At 37.2% G+C, this 22582-nt stretch overlaps 1 protein-coding gene across 1 annotated transcript in view; it reads right to left on the bottom strand.

Annotated features, from left to right (window-relative positions):
• LOC127645101 (collagen alpha-1(XXI) chain-like) overlaps positions 1-22582 on the bottom strand; it is a 51475-nt gene that overhangs the window by 11374 nt on the left and 17519 nt on the right. The window contains exons 18-27 of the mRNA XM_052128631.1: positions 15485-15529; positions 15298-15351; positions 11612-11665; positions 11372-11425; positions 9051-9122; positions 8837-8872; positions 8388-8432; positions 8055-8087; positions 3003-3149; positions 2721-2775 (exon numbers count right to left, since the gene is read on the bottom strand). Of these exons, the coding sequence (XP_051984591.1) occupies positions 2721-2775; positions 3003-3149; positions 8055-8087; positions 8388-8432; positions 8837-8872; positions 9051-9122; positions 11372-11425; positions 11612-11665; positions 15298-15351; positions 15485-15529 (595 nt within the window). The remainder of the gene's footprint in view (positions 1-2720; positions 2776-3002; positions 3150-8054; positions 8088-8387; positions 8433-8836; positions 8873-9050; positions 9123-11371; positions 11426-11611; positions 11666-15297; positions 15352-15484; positions 15530-22582) is intronic.

The following is a 22582-nucleotide window of genomic DNA, read 5'->3' as shown; positions in this document are numbered from 1 at the left end:
GCCTATTAAAGAGTACACCCAATTATTTCCACACAATACTGTAAAGATATTATAAACTGATTATGTAAAAAAACAACACTGTATCGGATCGGGATCGGCCAATACTGAGATTTCCGATATCGGAATCGGATCGGAAGTGGAAAAAGTGGTATCGGGACATCCCTACAAAAAATCCTAATCTTATGTATCTTTGTCTTGTTGTCCAGTTAAATATCGAAACATCCTTAAAGTAAGGTATTAGTGTTACATTTTGCCTTCAAGTAAAATTGCACACATAATAAGACAATAAGAATTTTTTGCCAAGGTGCAGATCAACTGGACACTCTACGTTCCCATATATATCCCTTGGGAGCTGAGGCAACGTCACATTCAAAATGCTGGATTTAAAAAGAGTCAGACAGCTCTTGTAAACGTGAAGTGATATATTTACCAAGATAGTTGTTCCTTGTGCTTAAAATGGTGCTTGTTTAACAAAACCAGAGCAGATTATTTCCACGGTTGTTGTTCTTCATATCATATATTCGGACCACGGGTCAATATGGTAAATGGTCTGCACTTATATAGTGCTTTTTTTATTAACCTTAGAGGTTACCAAAGCACTTTACACTGTGTCCCAATCATCCATCCACACTCACATTCACACACCAATGGCGGCAAAGCTGCCATGCAAGGCACTAGCCTGCCATTGGGAGCAACTCAGGGTTCAGTGTCTTGCCCAAGGACACTTCGGCATGTGGAGCCATGTGGGCCAAGATTCAAACCACCAACCCTGCGATTGTTAGCCGACCTGCTCTACCATCTGAGCCACAGCCGCCCCTGTTCTTCAATACACACTGATTAAAGGAATATTCAGAGAGCAGGGTGGCCGATAGGCCGATATAATACCAAAATATCACACAGTGTAATATTGTAAATAAACATAAAATAGATTAAAAAAAAACAATATTATTATTATTATATTTACTCAATTTCACACAAAACTAAAAAAAAAATTATATTGTATTTTCAATGGTAGATAGCAGTTTCTTCAGATTTTGGTTTAATCGTCAAATTGTAGTAATGTATATCTACAGCATATCTACATTTATATAATGTATATATTTATATAAGAAAGAAGGAAATAACCAGCAACCATGGATGGCATGTCCACGTTAGCAATCACATTTTCTCAACAAAAATAAAAGAAAATACAGAATTAAACCAATTGTACATACAGTGCATAGTGAATAAGACCTTTACTTATAGCACACATGAAGCGATTTTGCCGCTTTGGGCTGCATCCGAAAATGGAGGCAGATGACTTGCTGCCTAATCAGTTAATGGTTTAATTGACCACTGTTTTGAATGAATGGAACTCTTAAGGAAACTGGTCTCCAACAGTTTGAAAAACACTCCGTATACAGCCTCCAGAGGCAGCATTTTCCTGGTTTCGGACGCAGCTTTGAAGTTGCACTCACATGCTTGTGCGGATCCACTGCGAGCCTCAATCTCCTGACCGTTTAAACGGCCTGGATTGCCTGCTTGGACTTTCACAGGTCAGACCGTCAGTATTTGTGAATGAGAGGAACATTTGATCCTGAAGTTTCTGATTCTGGCTGATAGAATACGCTCTTTAGAGGAAGACATTAGATGAGCGCTCGTCGGGAAGAATACACAGGATTTGTGAGGTTCGTGAATTACATCTGTTTAAACAAGGTATCTGCATATTTGCAAACGGTATATAATACAAGTTTTATTGACGTTTGACTTTTTATCATTAGACAATACAGTTAAGAGATACAGGGAACTGGAGAATAAAACAGATGAGCACTTTAATGCGTCGTGGCTCTGATATGTGGACCGTTTAACTGTGTTGCACTATAATTGTAGTAACATGGCACATAACAACAAAACGAACCGTGACTGGTTGTTTACATGTCTCAGTCGTTTCACATGCAAGCAGGCGGTTCTTAGTGCCCTCAAGAATAAAATCGGCCAAACGGGAAAATGTATCGGCCGATTTATTGGTCGACCACAAGTTGACATTACATCGTCATGGCAATGAAGTTCTAAAATTGGCTATATCTTTTCACAGAAAAGGATAAGTGATTTTATCACACTAAAATCTTGTTTACACGCATATTGTTTATGTCTTGTGGCTATACTTTTGAAAAAATGAGTATTGGCCCGCATTCACTTCCATTGCAAGTGCCTCATTATAAGTGATTTTTGCTTGTTTCGAAGAAAAGGAGGGCAAGTAAATATTATTTTTTATGGTAATCAAAATCACTAATGCTGTCGATTGAGCTGAACTTGTATTGAACCCGGAATGTTCCTTTAAGTATGTAAGAAATATATTCATACTACTTGCATGCATACCTAAAGAACGTACTGTTTTACCAGCTGAGAAGTGCATCCTTCATCAAATACAATACATACTGTGACAGTGCATGGTTTCGGACAAAGGTTGAGTGTTTTTTCAGGTTGCTAAGTGGTTGCTAGGGTATTCTGGGTAGTTCCTTACTGTACCAATTTAAAACACCAAGTCACAAATACCAAACCCTAATTATCAGCAAACTGATTAATAATATTACTTTATCTAAGTTTTGTATTTGTTTTAAACAAAAATCTCATTAAATGCAACCAACAGTGAAATTATTATGAAAATTATTAATATAATACTGAACCATACAAAATACTTTAACGAAAAGACATTAAAGGTTACATTGAAGAAAACTTACTTTGCAACACATAGGCACAAATTTTCATAAGATGTTCCTCAGAAGGTGGCTTTCCCTGTTGCAAAGTGAATTGAAAGAATGAATGAATTATTTAGGTATTTTGCCTTTATTTAACCAGGTAAGTCACTTTAGAATAGATTATTATTTACAACAACACATTACAAGAGGATATTGTCCTTTTGAAGCAGGGAAGGTGCACATAATAATTGAACATGTCCATCATCACAATACTTTCTGTTCTTTACAAATGCACTCATTGCCAATAAACAACATCATACTCACAGGTTTCCCTGGATAGCCTGGAATTCCTGGTTGACCCGGTAGCCCATCTATACCCGGAAAGCCTCGAGATCCAGGTTGCCCTGATGGACCCATGTCTCCCTTTTTCCCATCACCTCCTCTGATCCCAGGATCCCCTGCTACACCTGACTGAGAGAACAAATATTGTTCAGTATCATCACTGTATGAATGAAATCAGAAATCACAAATAAATATTTGCTCTGAAATCGCACTTCCCAAATCACACACTTCAGCACTATTCTATGGCATTCTGTGGTGCAAGTAGTGCAAGCAGTAAGTTTACACTGAAAATGCAATAAAAAGAAGTATACTACAAGGCGAACTTCATCAACAGAGTGTGGGATATTGGACACTGTATGTCCTCAACTTGCACGGCTTCCCAAACTTATAAATATGAGCTGAATGCTTTACATCACCTCACTCTGTGTTAGTATGTACAATATTTGAGATATTCGTATTAAAATTGAGTTTGGCTAAAGTGCTAAAACTAGCAGCAACACATCTCGTGCATATGAAACATCACTTCCGTCAGACGTTAAACGGCAAATGCTTCCGTGCGGTAAAAAACTGTTGGAATAGTTCACTCAAAAATGAAAATTCTCATCATTTACTCACATTTAGGCCATCCCAGATGTGTATGACTTTCATTCATCTGCAGAACACATACAAAGATTTTTAGAAGAATATTCAGCTCTTTAAGGCAATACAATGGAAGAGAATGGGTGCCAAAAGTTTGAAGCTCCAAAATTAAATCCACATAAGGGCAACATTAAAGTACTCCAGATGACTCTATTGGTTAAATCCATATCTTCTGAAGCGATATGATAGGTGTGGGTGAGAGACAGATAAATATTTAAGTATTTTCTCAATATTTTCTCATTCTGTTTTTGGTGATTCACATTCTTTGTGCATATCGCCATCAATTGGGTAGGGAGGAGAATATATAATAACAATGTACTTAAATATTGATCTGTTTCTCACCCACAACTATCATATCATGTCTGAACACATGGATTAAACCAGTGGAGTCATATGGATTACTTTTATGCTCCCTTCATGTGGACTTTAGAGCTTCAAAATTTTGGCACCCATTCCCTTACATTGTATGGACCTACAGAGCTGAGATATTATTCTAAAAATCATCAATTGTGTTCTGCAGAAGACATACACATCTGCAATGCCAGGAGGGTGAGTACACCGATCAGACACAACATTAAAACCACTAGCCTAATATTGTATAGGTCCCCCCCTCGGGCCAATAAAACAATGCCAACCGGCATCTCAGAATAACATTCTGAGATTGTATTCTTCTCACCACAATTGTACAGAGCGGTTATCTGAGTTACAGTAGACTTTGTCAGTTCGAACCAGTCTGGCCATTCTCTGTTGACCTCTCTCATCAACAAGGCATTTTTGTCTACAGAAATGCCGCTCACTGGATGTTTTTTTTGTTTTTGGCACCATTGCGAGTAAATTCTAGAGACTGCTGTGTGTAAAAATCCCAGGAGATCAACAGTTACAGAAATAAACAAACCAGACATCAACAATCATGCCACTGTCCAAATCACTGAAATCTAAATGTTTCCCCTTTCTGATGGTTGATGTGAACATTAACTGTAGCTCTTGACCCGTATCTGTGATTTTATGCTCTGCTGCCACACGACTGGCTGATTAGATAATCACATGGATGATTGCTACTCAATATTAGGCAGGTTGTTTTATTGTTGTGGCTGATCAGTGTGTATATGTGTATATATATATATATATATATATATATATATATATATATATATATATATATATATATATATATATAGATAATAGCATGGATGACTGTTGGTGCCAGACTGCTGATCTCCTGGGATTTTCACACACAACAGTCTCTATAATATCTCCAAATTGTGCCAAAAACAAAAAAAAAAAAGTTCTGTGGACAGAAATGCCTTGTTGATGAGAGAGGTCAACAGAGATTGGCCAGACTGGTTTGAACTGACAAAGTCTACGATAACTCAGATAACCACTGAGAAGAATATAATCTCAGAACGCTATTCTGAGATGTGGGTTGGTACTGTTTTTGAGGCACAAGGGGACCTACACAATATTAGGCAGGTGGTTTTAATGTTGTGGCTGATCGGTGTAAATCATGAGAACTTTTATTTTTGGGAGAACTGTTCATTTAAGTGTTCCATTTGGGACGACACTACCCTTTGAAAATTCATACACTACAATGCTGAGTGCTTTGGTGGTAAAAAAAAAAAAAAAAACACATTTAGAAAAAAAAAAAAACTTGAAATCATGTGTCCCACAATTATTGGCACCCCTAACAATTCCGCTGAAAAATTTAATTGATTTTTTTTTATATATATATTTTTCTGTAGTTGCTAAAGTTGGTCAGGGTATCTAGGAACTTTTAATTAGTAATTCATGACTTCTGGTTTCCCTGGGGTATAAATATGACGTGACACAGAGGCCTAATTCTCTTACCCATTTGTCAACATGGCAAAGACAAGAGAACACACCATTCAAGTAAGGCAGATGTGTGTCGACCTTCATAAGTCAGGCAATGGCTACAAGAAAATAGCCACTCGCCTTAACTTGCCCGTATCTACAGTCAGAGGAATCATTAAGAAGTTTAAAACAACTGGAACAGTGACAAACAAGGCTGGAAGAGGTCCCAAGTTTATCTTGCCACAACGCACAGTGAGGAGGATGGTAAGAGAAGTAAAAAAAGTCCTAAGCTCACTGTCACAGAATTGCATCAAAGAGTGGCATCTTGGGGTCACAAAGTCCCCAAAACAACCATCAGATTGCTCTCTACATGCCAACAAGCTGTTTGGGAGGCATGCAAGGAAAAAGCCTTTTCTCACTAACACTCACAAACGTAAACGTCTGGAGTTTGCTAAGCGGCACTGGGACTTCAACTGGGATCGTGTGCTTTGGTCAGATGAGACTAAGATTGAGCTTTTTGGCAACAAACACTCTAAGTGGGTCTGGCGTAAAACAAAAGATGAGTATGCCGAAAAGCACCTCATGCCCACCGTGATGTATGGTGGAGGATCTGTGATGCTGTGGGCCTGTTTCTCTTCCAAAGGCCCTGGGAACCTTGTTAGGGTGCATGGCATTATGAACACTTTGAACTACCAGGACATTTTAAATAAAAACCTGATGGCCTCTGCCAGAAAGCTGAAGATGGGTCGTCATTGGGTCTTTCAGCAAGATAATGATCCAAAACATGTGGCAGAATCTACACAAAAATGGTTCAGCAGTCACAAACTCAAAGTCCTCCCATGGCCATCTCAGTCCCCAGACCTCAACCCAATCGAAAACCTGTGGGGCGAGCTAAAGAGGAGAGTGCATAAGAGAGGACCCAGGACACTGGATGATCTAGAAAGATTGTGCAAAGAAGAATGGTCAAAGATCCCTCTCTCTGTGTTCTCCAATCTTGTGAAATGTTATAGGAGGAGATTAAGTGCTGTCTTGTTGGCAAAAGGGGGTTGTACAAAGTATTAACATCAGGGGTGCCAATAATTGTGGGACACATGATTTCAAGGTTTTTTTTTTTCTAAATGTGTGATTTTTTTTTTTTACTACCAACGTAATGTACTTAAATAAAAGGTTGGATTTTTCTCTTTTTTTGCATTTGGGTTCTATGTTGTTTAAAAAAAAAAAGGAGAATTTTTAGAAGTCCTCGACCACATCTTAAACAGGGGTGCCAATAATTGTGGAGGGCACTGTAGCTTCACTACTGTTACTTTATGTTACAAGTTAAAAAAAATTGCTATAAAGTAACTTACAGTGTAGCTAAGAGCTATACGAGTATCTTGACTCTAGTTAAGATACTTCTAAATACTTTGTAATTTGTAACCAGGCTAAAAGCTTGAAGCTTATTTAGTGCTTGGGCCACTTCTCTTCTCCATATACACAACACCACAGTGACCGTTCGAATCGCTGCCTGTCTGGCAGACATCTCAGCCTGGATGAAGGAACACCACCTTCAACTCAACCCTGCCAAGACCGAACTCCTTGTCTTTCCAGCCAACCCGGCTGTTGAACAACAACACCGTGCATCTGGGTCCAACTACAGTTTTGCCTTCCAAAACGGTCAGAAATCTAGGGGTAACCATTGATGATGAGCTAAATTTCACAGACCACATTTCAAAAACTACAAGATCTTGTAGATTTACACTCTACAATATCAGGAAGATAAGACTCTTCCTCTCTGTACATGCCACACAACTGCTCGTTCAGTCCCTTGTCATAACTAGACTGGACTACTGTAACGCTCTCATTGCAGGCCTTCCTGCATGTGCTATTAGACCTCTCCAAATGATCCAGAATGCAGCAGCACGTCTGGTCTTTAATGAACCTAAGAGAGCACGTTACACCACTCTTTGTCTCTCTCCACTGGCTGCCGGTTCATGCACGTTTTAAATTCAAGGCCCTGATGCTGGCATATAAAACAGTCACTGGGTCTGCTCCAGCATACCTTAAAACATTTATGCAGAGCTACGTTCCCACCAGAAGCCTGCGGTCGGCTAAGGAACGTCGCCTTAACATACCAAAACAAAGAGGCACCAGAACACTTTCCCGGACTTTCAGTTTCATCATACCACGGTGGTGGAATGACCTTCCCAACTCAATGCGGGAAGCTAACTCACTCTCTATCTTCAAAAAACGGCTAAAAACACATCTGTTCCAAAAGCACTTAACCGGTCACAAAAAAAAAAAAAAAAAAGAAAATATATATATTTACATTTCTTGTTGCACTTAAATCGGTTTTGTATACTATTATGATGATAGTGAAACTTTGTAATATGGCACTTTTTGTACCACTGTCTCCCTAAGATGATTCGCTGATGTTCTTCCTTTTTTGTAAGTCGCTTTGGATAAAAGCGTCTGCCAAATGAATAAATGTAAAATGTAAAAATTTAGTCTCTGGCTAAAGGGAACTGAAAACCTGGGTTATGATTCATCAGGAAATGGCTTACTAAACTAAAAAACAGAGATATGTTTTGAGAGTAGTTATATATATACCTCTCCTTTGTTTCCTTTGAGGCCTGTTTCACCCTGTTAAAAAAAAGAAGTGGCATTTAACACATTCAGAACTGTGAAACTAATTTGTATTTGGATATCCTGTCATTTTATGAGAAGCATCATTACATGCAAAACGAGTCTTTTTTGCAAGTGAGTCTTTTTTGCAAGTGAGTCTTTTTTGCAAGTGATTACTATGTGTGGTGATTTGTGGTCCTTTTAATAATTCATATTTAGTAATAGGCAAACCACATTTTTGAGAGCAGGTTCATGAGACAATGTGTTTGGGTAAATGAATATGAATGTATATGATAAAAAATATTTAAGTTTACATACAGGTTTTCCAGAAACTCCCGGTTCTCCCTGGTTGCCTTTCTCGCCCTGTAATGAGAGGTGTGTTTGCATGTGGCCATCAGAATCTTAAAGGGATAGTTCACCCAAACATGAAAAGTCTCTCATCATTTACCCACCCTCATGCCATACAAGCATGCAGAAGAAGGAAAGTCATACACCTCTGGGATGGCATGGGGGTGAGTAAATGATGAGAGAATTTTCATTTTTGAGTGAACAATTAACTCTAGTTATAACTCTAACAAACATAATTAAATTACAGAATGGTTGGTCACCAGCATATGTTGTGTTTTGAATACTAGTGCAGCATAAGACAAATGCAAAAAGTGTGAGATTTTGCAAGACAACACTTTAACACCTTTTGACTTCCTCTTTCTCAATGTTTTTATACAGATAGAGAAAAGCAAATGTCACAGACATCTCAGTCATGGTACCTGACTTCCCATTGGTCCAGAAGATCCTGAGTCACCCTGCAAATACAAACGGAGTGTTACAGCATTTAACAACGTAGAAACAGAGTGTGTTAATAATGAGATCAAGACCAAATGATTATGGTCCATCCATATGGGACACCTTGATTTACCAAACCTTTAAAGCTAGGTAGATGCTATTTCAGATTAGATTCGTCAGTGTTGAAGATTGGCGTACCTTATGACCTTTAAACCCTGGTAGGCCGTTAATGCCAGGTGGGCCTTGAATACCAGGTGCTCCTTCTGAACCCTGTGGATATGCATGAACGGACCTTTAAAAGACTCAATATTTAGATTGTTGATTAGTTTAACATAACAAGGTACTTGACAGGAATCAATTAAAGGGATTGTTTAAATGGATATTTCAGGCAAAATTTAAAATTCTGTCATCGTTTACTCACCTTCATGTCGTTCCAAATCCAAATATCTTTAACAAAACAGTACTTTTTCTTTTCACAGTAAATGATCTTACATTTCAGCTTGTTTACCACCAAAACCTATTGTATGCATTCAGAAGACTTTCTTCTTTTAAGACACTTTTGGGTGCCTTTTTAAGCTTTTCACTGCCATTGAATTTAAAGAGCAACATGCAGGTTGGACACCCCTATATAGCATAGTGTATGTTGATAATAAAACAACTACATTTTCTGAACTGGAGTAATATATATTTAGCCATTAACGATATTTTGAGATAAATTATGATAAAATAACTTCCGTGTCTTCACTAACCGGAAGTGACGATGGCCGAGGGAGTCTGGTCAAGTTCAAGCTCAGGTTACAATGGATGCGAATGAAGAAACCGAGTTCTCCGGTGTGGACGAACATGCCTATGATGGCCCACAGGCCTATAATCAGGGATGTAGTGGAGGCTAAACGCACGTAAACGCCGTTTACGCACCTCCCAAAATTCGGAAATAGCGTTTACCCACCTCCAAAGTGGGTTAACCACCTCTAAATAGATAGTTCCTAAGCCATTTTAAATTAAGCTTAGGCTATGTCGTTTTAGTTTCATATTGTTCATTATTAGTTTCATAGGTTGTTAAACCTAAGACGAAGTCTTTCAATGCGCTGCTGCCAGTGTTTCCCATGCGCGTGCATCGATATTGACTACCAGCTATATACAGCGTGCTGACCTCAAAAATCCAGCTGTATTCTAACAATAACTTAGCTCTCCTTATTAGCTAGGCTCCTTGCATGCTAGCTAATAAGTAATAACTGACAGTGCTGTGTTGGACAGATTTATGCAGCGGTGTTCCATGACGGAGAGAGAGCGCGAGAGGTACGGGCTCTAACTACATCAACACCCAACAATGAGAGAGCTGACCGCGAGCTCTTTTATTTGCCTCGCCCTACGTCATATGACGCGTTGCTATAGCGGGAAAGGCGTATTCCAGAGCCTAGCACATTTTCATCAAAATCTCTACATCAAATGAGATTTCATTAGTAATTTCTACATATGTGTTTTTAAAAGACCTCTGCAGACAATATAAAGTATTAATTCAGTTATAAATTCAACCTGCATGTTGCTCTTTAAATCAGTGAATGGGACAGCCTTTTAAAATTCCTCCTTTTATTGTCCACAGAAGAAAGAATTGACATGGGTTTAGAATGAATGGCATGAAGGTGAGTAAATGACCGAATTTAAATTTCTAGGTGAACTAACCCTTTTAAGGGACAGTTCCCCCCAAAAATTTCAATTCTCTCATAATTCACTCACCCTCATGTCATCCCAGATGTGCATGACTTACTTTCTTCAGCAGAACACAAAGATTTTTAGAAAAATATCTCAGCTCTGTATGTCCGCAAAATGCAAGTGAATGGTGATCAGACCTTTGTAGCTCCAAAAATCACAAAGGACACTAATCCATACTACTCCAGTGTTTAAACCCATATCTTCAGAAGTGATATAATAGGTGTGGGTGAGAAACAGAACAATATTTCTGTCATTTTTGAAACTCTAAATCTACACTTTAACTTTCACTTTCAGATGTGCAAGTGAAACTAAACAGGCACCACATGTGACTTTCAGATGTAAAAGTGAATTTTATAGTGGAGATTGAGTAAAAAATAGAAAAAGGACACCTATGGAGTCTTAAGGATTACTTCTATGTTTCCTTTATGTGATATTTGGAGCTCCAAAGGTCTGATCGCCATTCACTTGCATTGTATAGACCTACAAAGCTGAGATATCTTTCTAAAAATCTTTGTGTTCTGCTGAAAAAAGAAAGCCATTCACATCTGGGATGGCATGAGGGTGAATAAATAATGAGAGAATTTTCATTTTTGGGTGAACTTTCCTTTTAAGTATTTGATAACTTGTGGCTCTCAACCAGTGGAACTTTTTGAAAAAATATGTGAATCAAAGAAACATATGACATCTACTATTCAAATTTATTTCCTGAAGACGTAAGAGAACTCTGGAGGTGTGTTACTACAGGAGATTATCTAGTCTTTCTCAGACCTTTGCTTGTGGAAATCCCCTTCCCTTAGCACACTCACTTTAACACCAGGTGGTCCAGGGAGCTCATCCTGTCCACAGGCCCCAGAATTCCCCTGTGAGAGAAAGTTTCACTCTGTTTCAGTAAAACTACATTAAATAAACTTCATCAGCAATCATGACATAGGTAAAGTGATGTACAAAATGGTGATGTATATAAAACAGATGCATACACACAAACTAATAGCTACATGTACAAAATATACAATAACCTACATAAATTTAGCTAATGGATGCTTTACCTTTGGACCAGGAGGGCCTTTTATGCCAGGTGGGCCGTCTGGACCTGGCGGACCCTGAATTTAAAGACATTTAAGTAAACTTTGCAAAAATGTGCAAATAAAATATCATTACTGTAATGCCAATAAGTTTAACATGCAAAATATGAGCTGTGTAATCCATAATTGTTGAAAGGCCTCTTACAAACACTATATAAATTAAGATAAATATGAAATTAATTTATATCAATATTAGTGAAATGTATTCATATGCATTATTGAAAAGCTTCTTATAAATACTGGTGAAAATATGATACTCATAAAACTTATTCTGTGGACTAAATTTACACATATGTAGCTGAAAGTTTCTTACGATCATTACGGTAATTCAGCTCTTCTCATATACACTTATGAAACTGTCTCTCAATCACTACTGAAATCGCTTTCAAACAGAGAAATGAAAATGTTTGGCATTAACAGCTATAGTGCTCAGACAGATCTAGAGATTGTCACATTGTGGAACATCTCACATCGAGTATTCATCTAGCAAAGATCTGCTCTCTCCCTAACAAAAGGGATAAACTACATCTCCTCACCCGTACAAACAAGGACTTTTCAAACTCTGCTGCCTTGTGATCACAGAAACCTAGCTGAGTGAAGCCATTCCGAACAGCGCATCACATCTGCTGGGCTTTCAAGCTGTTTAGAGCGGATCGCATTGCCTAGTAAACGGCGAAAACGAGAGGCGGTGGAACGTGCTTTTACATCAATGAAAGTTGGTGTACATATGTAACAACGTTAAAGATGATGTGCCGGGGGTCACGTGACGCCATGCAAGGTTCGGATGTGTGAACGGCATGCGCCGCGCACTTTGCTAGTTTTGATACTTTGTGTCAAATTGGTGAGATTCGATACACACTGATCCATAACTGTTCTAGGAAGACAACACGTCAAAGAATTCAAAATGCTAGAGTTCTGGAGACATTAAAAGACACTTATGTGCTAAAGCTGATGCCCCTCCGGAGGCCTCGAGCCAGGGAGTCGATTTGGCCAGAGAGGTGAAAGAGAATTGCTGAACGTATCGGCAATGCTGACAAAGGTCATTGCTGACTTGGAGGATCTTGCTGCAATACGTCGAGCGATCACGGCCATGGAGACGAAATTCACTGAGTTGGATAACAGAGTGGGGGATCAATTATCTGGAGTCATCGGATAATCATTTTATTTTATGTTCTAATTGTTGGTGACCACTGTAGTGCGTGTTTGTGTTTGGGGGGGAGGGGTTTAATGTATATAATTGATTCCGTATTTTGTTGTGTTTGTCTTATGAATGGAATCGTTAAAAATTGTTAATAACAAAAAGAAGATGTGCTGTTATCCAAATTGGGAGTGCTCTTTATCATGCATGCGTGCGTGAACACAGTGCTGGAACAGCCGGCTGATCAGATCATACACATGGAACAACAACACCCGGGCTCACTAATTATTATTCTTTGCAAATTTAACTAAGCCAACCTCACCCATGAACTGCCAAAATACAGACAGCACATTACATTACTGATGTTAAAAAAAAGCACCAAATCTAGACAGACCCCATTTCCAGCAGCCATCACTCCAACACCTTATCCTTGAGTAATCATGCTACATTGCTAATTTGGTACTAGAAATCACTTGCCATTATATCAAACACAGTTGAAAGCTATTCCCTTCATTAAATGAAGCTTAACATTGTCTGTGGTTGTTTTTGAGTTGCCACAGAATGCAATAGCCATGTCTTAAGGTCAATATTAGGTAAAAAATTTAAAAAAAGAAACGGGTTTCTCTAGAAACTCATCAGTCAATCATTGTTTTGAGGAATGACGGCTATACAATGCTTGAAATTGCCAAAAGAACTGAAGATTTCATACTGTGTTACAGTCTGTCACCATGTTTCCTAGGAACGGTCTCTTACAGAACTTATCGGGAGGATGTGGGACAGTGTGACAATTTCTATATCTTGTTAGATCTTTATGAGCACTATAGTTGTTATTGCAAGACATTTTCATTTCTAAGTTTGAAAGAGATTTCAGTAGTAATTGAGACAATTTCATAAGTGTATACGAGAAAAGGTGAAGTAATGATTGCAAGACACATTTCTGCAACAATTGTTTAAATTTAGTTAATGTAATTCCACTGAAACAGTTTGAATACTTTTATTTCACTAGTGTTTTTAGAAGCTTTTTAACAACAATGCATATGAATGCATTTACATTAATGCATTTGGCAAACACTTTTATCCAAAGCGACTTACAGTGCACTTATTACAGGGACAATCCCCCCGGAGCAACCTGGAGTTAAGTGCCTTACTCAAGGGCCCAACAGTGACATCTTGGTGGTGCTGGGGCTTGAACCCCTGACCTTCTGGTCAGTAACCCTGAGCCTCAACCACTGAGCCACCACTGCCTCAATGTCTTTATCAATATCTTAATTTCACTAGTGTAATTCAACTTTTCAATAAAATAATTTAAAATCGTTTGTATCAATGAAGTAATTTCCCTGGTGTTTGTAAGATATTCAGTAATGCATATGAATGAATTTCACTCATGTTTATATCAATTATTTAATTTCACTAGTGTTTGTAAGACTTTTTTTTTTAACAATTACGGCCTACACGTCTCCTCATAGTGATATATATTCCATCAGCAATAATAACCATCACAATGAGATATTCTTTTGTTTTGGTGTTTGAGGTATGACAAAAAATGTTGGGTAGATGGGGGCGGGGTAATCTGGAAATGTTGCAAACAGGATTTAAACAGCACACCCCACATGAGCACCACAGTTCAACATGTTGGAGCACTTTATATATATATATATATATATATATAATTGTTTAATATTAAAGATAACCATGTATAATTATTTCAACATTATATATTGAAATATTGCTATATGAGGGACTTTCTCAGCAAATATTTGTATATGCGATTAATAGCGATTAATTAATCGAGACATCATGTAATTAATTCAATTAAAAATGTTTATCAATTGACAGCCCTAATAATTATATAAAAGCACATAAATGTATTCTTATTTTAAAACTTTTGTATTGTTTGAGCTGTTAAGTTGTTTAAATTGTAATTTTTACAGTCCTTTTAGGGTTTTTTGCTGACATTACATTGTCATGGTAATGATTTTATCACCACCATGTTATGAAATCATGTTTACACACATATTGTTTATGTCTTGTGACTATACTTTTGAAAGGTGTACATTTTAGCATTAACAAATTGACCCCCATTCACTTCCATTGTAAGTGCCTCTCTGGAACCCAGATTTTTGCTTTTTTTTTAAGAAAAGGAGGGGCAAGTGAAAATGTATTTTTGTGGTAATCAATGTTTTGCCACAAATGCTATCAATTGAGCTTAACTTGTATTGAACCTGGAATTACACAAAGAGTGAAATGGAAAGAATATTTTGCTCTAGGATAATCTGATCCAAAACTGTAAGGGGAATAAAATGTCAGCATTCATTCAGTCTTTGTCATTTCAGACTCTGCTCAAATAGCATGAATAGTTTAGAACTGGACAGAAAACTTTTTACACAGAGTGACAAGATTCAAAGTTAGAAGCTTTGATGAGCGAACTATAAACAGCTATTGCTGGTGTATTGCAACTGAGCAACATGCCAAGACATAAAAAACATAATTCTATAGAAAATATTATTTATACCTGCTGTCCCATTGGTCCGGTGTTACCAACTGGTCCTACCACGCCTCGCTCGCCCTATCAAAATGGTATTGTTATACAACAACCCAAATCTCTGGCATCAAAACAACAAATACTCTCAAAATGGAATATTCCACAGAAACAGAAATTTGTATTTTTTACTTAATTTATGCTTAACATAGATTCTTACTTGAGATCCAGGAGGCCCCATCTCCCCAGGAAGCCCCCGTATACCCTAAAACACACACACACACACACACACACACACACACACACACACACACACACACACACACACACACACACACACACACACACACACACACACACACACACACACACACTCATGTAGTGTTTCCATGTTTTATGGGGACTTTCCATAGACATAATGGTTTTTATACTGTACAAACTTTATATTCTATCCCCTAAACCTAACCCTACCCCTAAACCTAACCCTCACAGAAAACTTTCTGCATGTTTACATTTTCAAAAAACATAATTTAGTATGATTTATAAGCTGTTTTCCTCATGGGGACCGACAAAATGTCCCCACAAGGTCAAAAATTTCGGGTTTTACTATCCTTATGGGGACATTTGGTCCCCACAAAGTGATAAATACATGCTCACACACACAGACACAAAAACAAACAATAATCATGTGCCATAAATTTGCATGAGCCCTTCTTTCTTTCTGTGCATATATGATAGGTATGAGAGAAGAATTACCAAGAATCTGTCCTAAAACAAAGATTTAATCAAAGAAAGCTGAGATATGCACAGGTAAGCACCACTCACATTTTCTTCAAAATATGTAAAAATGTAGTTTTAGACTTCACATACTGGCAGCAACATTACTCTCACTCTTGGCTCTTTACTATGATCCAGTGCTGCCTTATCATTGCCAAGCCACACTGTTAAGAGTCCAAGTTACCGGCAAGCACAGCTTCTTTCATTAGTGTTGTAATTACATGTGAGAGCTACATGATGAAAGATAAAAGAGAGGCCTAAACTGTCACACCTACAACTATCCACAGCTGATACACGTCCTCTCTTTCCTCCACCCAAAGATTTCAGGAATCTTGGAATGTTGTAATCGTTTCTTTCAAATGATCAAATTGCATTTCACATCAGGCAACACTCTACAAACAACCTTTCAAATGATTGAAAACTCAGAGTTAAACCTATTAGTTTTACATTTTTAGTTTTAGTTTTTATTTTCAGATTGTTCTTTTAGTTTGGTTTGGTTTTTGTAAGCTTTCACTCTGTGATTGACAGATTTATAGTTTGTTAATGCCATTAAACATTTTAATGAATGATATTTTTATAATATAGTGTCCATAAAGAAATTAAAATGAGTCCAAATTATTGCGTTTAACCCTATAAAGTCTTCGGTATGAAATTTTATATGGGATTTTCTAAAGCCTCTGCAATGTACTATATGTGTTATGCGGATGTAGACGAGGGCAGACAAGGATTGGGATCTATCAGCGGGTTCTTTATTGAAATAAAAGTGGAGACAGGATAAATAGGAACAAAAGAAAAACATCCACGGGGGGACAAAACTGAAACCAAAACACGAACACAACGGAGAAACATGGAACTAGGGAAACACGGCAGAACAGGCATGGAGAAAACATGGAACCATCAACATTCAACGAACGACAAGGAGTGGAGAACAAACAGGGTTTATATACAGAGACACAATAAAGACTAAACGAGACACAGATTTACATTTTACATTTATGCATTTGGCAGACGCTTTTATCCAAAGCAACTTACAGTGCACTTATTACAGGGACAATTCCCCCAGAGCAACCTGGAGTTAAGTGTCTTACTCAAGGACACAACAGTGGCATCTTGGTGGTGCTGGGGCTTGAACCCCCGACCTTCTGGTCAGTAACCCTGAGCCTCAACCACTTAGCCACCACTGCCCCATGAGAACAATGATGAGTGCAGGCAGTGAGGGAGGCCAGGAATTGTGGGAATTTTAGTTTTTTTACAAGGACAGTGAGACTCGGAGCGGACAACAAGGAAAACGTGACATGGAATGTGATCGGTGGAGGGTGAAACGGAAAACACGGGGCAGACAACAAGGAATTGTGACAATATGTCTACTGCCAACTGTTTGATGTTTCCATATATTTCCATAAGTAAAAAATTCCAAAATGTCTGATTTGGTATTGTGAAGTCGGCCTTTTTGATGTGAAATCTTTGCTGATTTTGATACAGTAAAGGTGACAATAATAATAATATTGTTATTGATATTTTAAAATAAGTATTTGCTGAATATAAACAACTTGTGCTTGGTTAAAATTTTGTACATTATTTTATTGAAAAGGTACACTGATATCCATGTATCAAATATGATACAAGGCTTCTGATGTATATCTGTCAGTCGCCGTTACATTCCTGCCCACCACAAAAACAACAACAACGACAACAAAAAAAAAAAACGCAAAACTTTGAAAATTCTAACATATATTTTTGTAAGATATATCTGAAGTTTGAACTAATATTTATTTGTATATGCAGCCTGCTCTGTCAATTCAAACATCTCATTGTTCTACATGGCAAGCTATTATGATATCATCGTACTTTAACCCAATAAGACCCAGCAATAAAAGTTTTACAATTTTCCTTTTTAAGTTTAGTTTCAGTTTTTCCAGTTGTTATTTTATTTAAAAAAAAAATGTGTTAATGGAAATGTGTTCATTGCATTTTAGTTTTAGTTTTCATTAACAAGAATAGAGTGCAACAGTCAGGTTCTGGGAATAAAAATGGCATTTATTTTTTTCCATAGGGGAATAGATTTTTACCAATAACTTGTAAATCTTTAAAGACAGACGTACTGTACTGTGAGCTCCAAGGTTGTTAATCAATGGTATATGATCAGTCTTCATTATTTCATGTCTAAAAGCAGAATTTCTGGTGAAGAATTACACTACACATGATCCTGAAGGGATCAACAATCCACCAATCAGAGAATGGCTGCAAACAAAGTGCGCCAAATGAGCTTTGCTGCTACGACCACTCTCATAATGCATCATGTATGATGCAATCCAATTGGTCTTTGCATACAATTGCACTGGAGTGGTGGTGAGATAGTGGGCTAAAGCACATAACTGTTAATCAGAAGGTCGCTGGTTCGATCCCCACAGCCTCCAGCATTGTGTCCTTGAGCATGGCAATTAACTCCAGGTTGCTCCGGGGGGAATGTCCCTTTATAAATGCACTGTAAGTCGCTTTGGATAAAAGCGTCTGCCAAATACTTAAATGTAAATGTAAAAATGTTGTTTCTATTCCTATAATCAACAACTTTAAATCTATAGTTTAAAAATGTTCCATCCTTTTTTTAATTTGATTGTCTTTCGCAATGCATCAGGGTATTGTAGTTTATGCCCTCATTCAAGACATTAAATACAGAGACTTGTATCTTTGGGTCTGATTTTCAAACACTTATTTTTTAGCTTCAAACCAAAGTTTGCAATTTTGTTATTCACCTCAGATCTGCGGTGTTTGGTTCATGGCTTAGATCCCTTTTATAAAGGGAACTTGCTGAATTGAGTGAGCTAGTTTGCAGAGCATTTATTAACATTAAGCAATCGGTGCCTAGATACCACTGTTTCCACTTCCTGTGTGTGTGTGTGTGCACGTCAACCAAATAAAATGGTTCCACAGGAAAGAAAAAAGACCAGAACATTCAGAGGTTCACCACAACTTCAGAGAGAGAGAGAGAGGGGTGGGGGGGGGGGGGGGTGTCATAATCACAGACATCTACCTAAACATTTTCAAGGAGTTGCTCTCAGCATCTGGGTCTAGAAAGTCACAATATAGTGCCTTGCCAAAACTCACAAATGGGCAGTGCTTGCTTTATGAATATATATCAAAGTAAGCTAAGAATATCTAAATATTTACACTGAGACCTAAACCACATCACTTCATGCTGCAGGTGTAAACAATCTTAAGTCACTTCAGTTTAACTTTGGATTGACACAATCTAGCTTGACTGATCTATTGCACTCCAAAGTGAAATATAGCAATATTCAACAATATTGAATGTTTTTTGCAAATATCTTTTTAAAGGAACGTTCCGTGTTCCATACAAGTTAAGCTCAATTGACAGCATTTGTGGCATAATGTTGATTATCACAAAAATACATTTGGACTTGTCTCTCCTTTCCTTAAAAAATAAATCAAGGTTATAGTGAGGCACTTACAATGGAAGTGAATGGGACCAACTTTTTGGAGGGATTAAACACAGAAATGTGAAACTTATAATTTTATAAAAGCACAAAATAATTCTTCGGTTAAATCTTGTGTATTGTTTGAGCGTTAAAGTTGTTAAAATTGTCATTTGTACAGTCGTTTTAGGGTTTGTTGGCATTACATCGTCATGGTAACAAAGTTGTAAAATTGGCTATATAACTTAGTAGTTTATTAAAGGATTTTATCACAGTAAAATAATTTTTACACGCATATCCTTTATGTATTGTGGCTATACTTTTGAAACAGTGTGTATTTTAATGTTTGCAGATTGGCCCCATTCACTTCCATTGTAAGTGCCTCACTGGAACCAAGATTTTAGCTTTTTTAAAGGAAATGAGAGACGAGTCAAAATACATTTTTGTGGTAATCAGTATCATGCAACAAATGCTGTAGATTTAGCTTAACTTGTACCTAACACGGACCATTCCTATAAACAGATTTGTTTAACTAGATTTAGATTTTAAAATTTTCATAAGAAAGTGAGTGGTGCTTTGCCATGCAAAACTCGCCTCCATGATGCTTAGGTGTTGTGGATTGTTGCCACGGTGTTGATTTGTGGATGCAAATGTCTTCTAATGGTGTGTTCCTATCATGTCGGGACTGCTGTAATTACGAGATGGCAACTGTAGATTCTACTCGGAGCTATTCACGTTCTCAGACCTCGTACGTTTTTATGGCAAAACATATAAGCCAAAATAGCAAACCTTTCCTCAAGGTACTGTATTATACATTTCGGTAGCACAAATGTTGCGGGACAAAGTATGTGCAGATGTTTAATACTTGGTGTTAGGGGTTTGTGCAAATCCCTCACCTTAATTATAAGCAATAGTAGTAGTCATATGTGCTGTTGCAACAAAATAATTTCCATTTTTCTAGAAGATACACCCTTGCAACCACAAACACTGAAACTTAGCACATCATCATCAGTTTATGACATCCTCTTCCTTGCCAGCTCATAAATAAACTATACGTTCAGATGATAATCTAAAGACAAAAACATTTGTTTTCTAACAAATCTGTTGTTGTCTTTCCTTTTGACTCTTCCTTTGCAGTTTCATAAGATATACTTTGAAAAGCAGGATGTAAAATATCTTGCACATCAGTTCAACAGGTCATGCAAAAAACACTCTATAAAACAAAACAACAAAATGGACTTCATTAGTCCAAGAGGCAAATTTGTGCTTCCTGAGACACACTTAAAGTGCCATTCACGCCAAACACGTCCTAGCACTGACAAAGCTAGATGCAGGATGAATTGAACTCTATGTGTCTCTGGGGGAATGACACAAAGTTGACACTGTGAGGCTGAAAAAATTGTGAGATCAACAGTATCAAAAGATGTTAAAGATGTCCGTCTAGTGCATGTGTACATGGGAAAACAGCAGATGGATGCAAAAACGTGTAATAAATGTAGTCATGGAAATAACCTGCATGCGAAGGTTACAGGTTTCAAGTAAGAACATTATGAATAATAATATCCAATATGAAAAACTTTGCCACTTGGACCACTAATATACAAGCCGATGTTTCTGATGAACTTTGAAATATGACTGACGAAGGCCCCATCTGTGGTGTTACAGAAAGATTTCTTTCCTCTTCGACAGCTGCACTCCACATGTGCAAATGTTATTAATGATCATTGTTTTAAAGAAAATGTAGACTGAAAATATGTGTCATCTTCCACTCTGCAGCTCAATTATGCATTCTGGAGGTTAGTAAACACTGTGGTTTCATCATTTCCATATGGAGTCAGTAGCAGACCGCAAATCTATGGGGCCGCTCGTAAACCAAGAAACATGGCTCCTTCCACAAGGGACATTTTTAGTGGGTTATATAGAGGCTTCCTGCTACAACACAGTACAGAGTCTATAAGATCATATTAAGAAAGCTTTGAATAAACATCAAACAACTAAACATCTTTTTAATCAAATGATCTGTTATGTTTGAGTTAATGATTGTGAACTGGATTTCTGCTGTTTAGAAAGTTTTAATCGGGTGGGCTATGGGAAGTCTACAGAGAGATAGCCTAAAAGTTGGCGATTTTAAGGTGATGTGCATAATGTTTTCATTGTTAAAATACGTCCTTCTTAGCTTATGATGTGTAGAGGCCACTCAAATAAACGATCTGTCATTTCATTTCCCCAAAGAGCGTAAACACGGTGGCACTTTCAAATAATCGCTCTTTCCCTTTGAGCGGCCCAACGTCGCAACAGTTCTTCATTAGCTCACAACAACGTTAGGGGGCGTTCACACTCAACGTGTTTTTGTGTCAGTCCCCACTAGTTTCAGTTTTATTATACTCAATTGCACTAGACCAGGGGTTGTCAATTTTGTTGCCAAGAAACCCCAAATATGATGGTGTCCTTGTGGGGGACCCCCTATCTTAAATACAAAGGCAGCTGCATATTTGCATGTATAAATAAGAATTTTATAAAGACAACATGTTTAATTAAATAATTAGCTTAATGCATGTTTAAATAATTGACTTGTATATAGTACTGAACCCTAAAGAAATAATCAAATTACTGTATTATCTGAAAAATATTTACTTTGATTTGAGTAATGTTAAATGTATAAATCTGAATATTTTCAAAACAATTAATGGTAACACTATCACTTTCAAAAAACTATTAGCAATATATTTTAGCATTTATTAATCTTTGTAAGTGTTATTTAAATAAAAATACAGTTAATGTAATGTAAAACTAATGTAAACAAATACAACTTGTGATTTTTAAAAGGTTTAGTATATGTTAAATGAAAATTCACAAGATTAATAAACACTGTAAAACTATTGTTCATGTTAACTAATGTTGTTATCTAATGTTACAAAATGGAACCTTATTGTAAAGTGTTTCGGATATTTTTTTACAAAGCAATATGCAGATTTTTATACATTTCTTCCTGTCATACAGTAAATGCAGGAAGATAGTAAATAGAATAATTTCAATAAATCTCAAAGCTTCTGTTTAGTCTTCAGAAAGCACAATCGGGAAATGTTCTGTTTCACTCATTATTTTAA

Source organism: Xyrauchen texanus, chromosome 6 (assembly GCF_025860055.1).
Source record: "Xyrauchen texanus isolate HMW12.3.18 chromosome 6, RBS_HiC_50CHRs, whole genome shotgun sequence".
Lineage (NCBI taxonomy): Eukaryota > Metazoa > Chordata > Actinopteri > Cypriniformes > Catostomidae > Xyrauchen > Xyrauchen texanus.
This window is presented reverse-complemented; position numbering and strand designations above follow the sequence as displayed.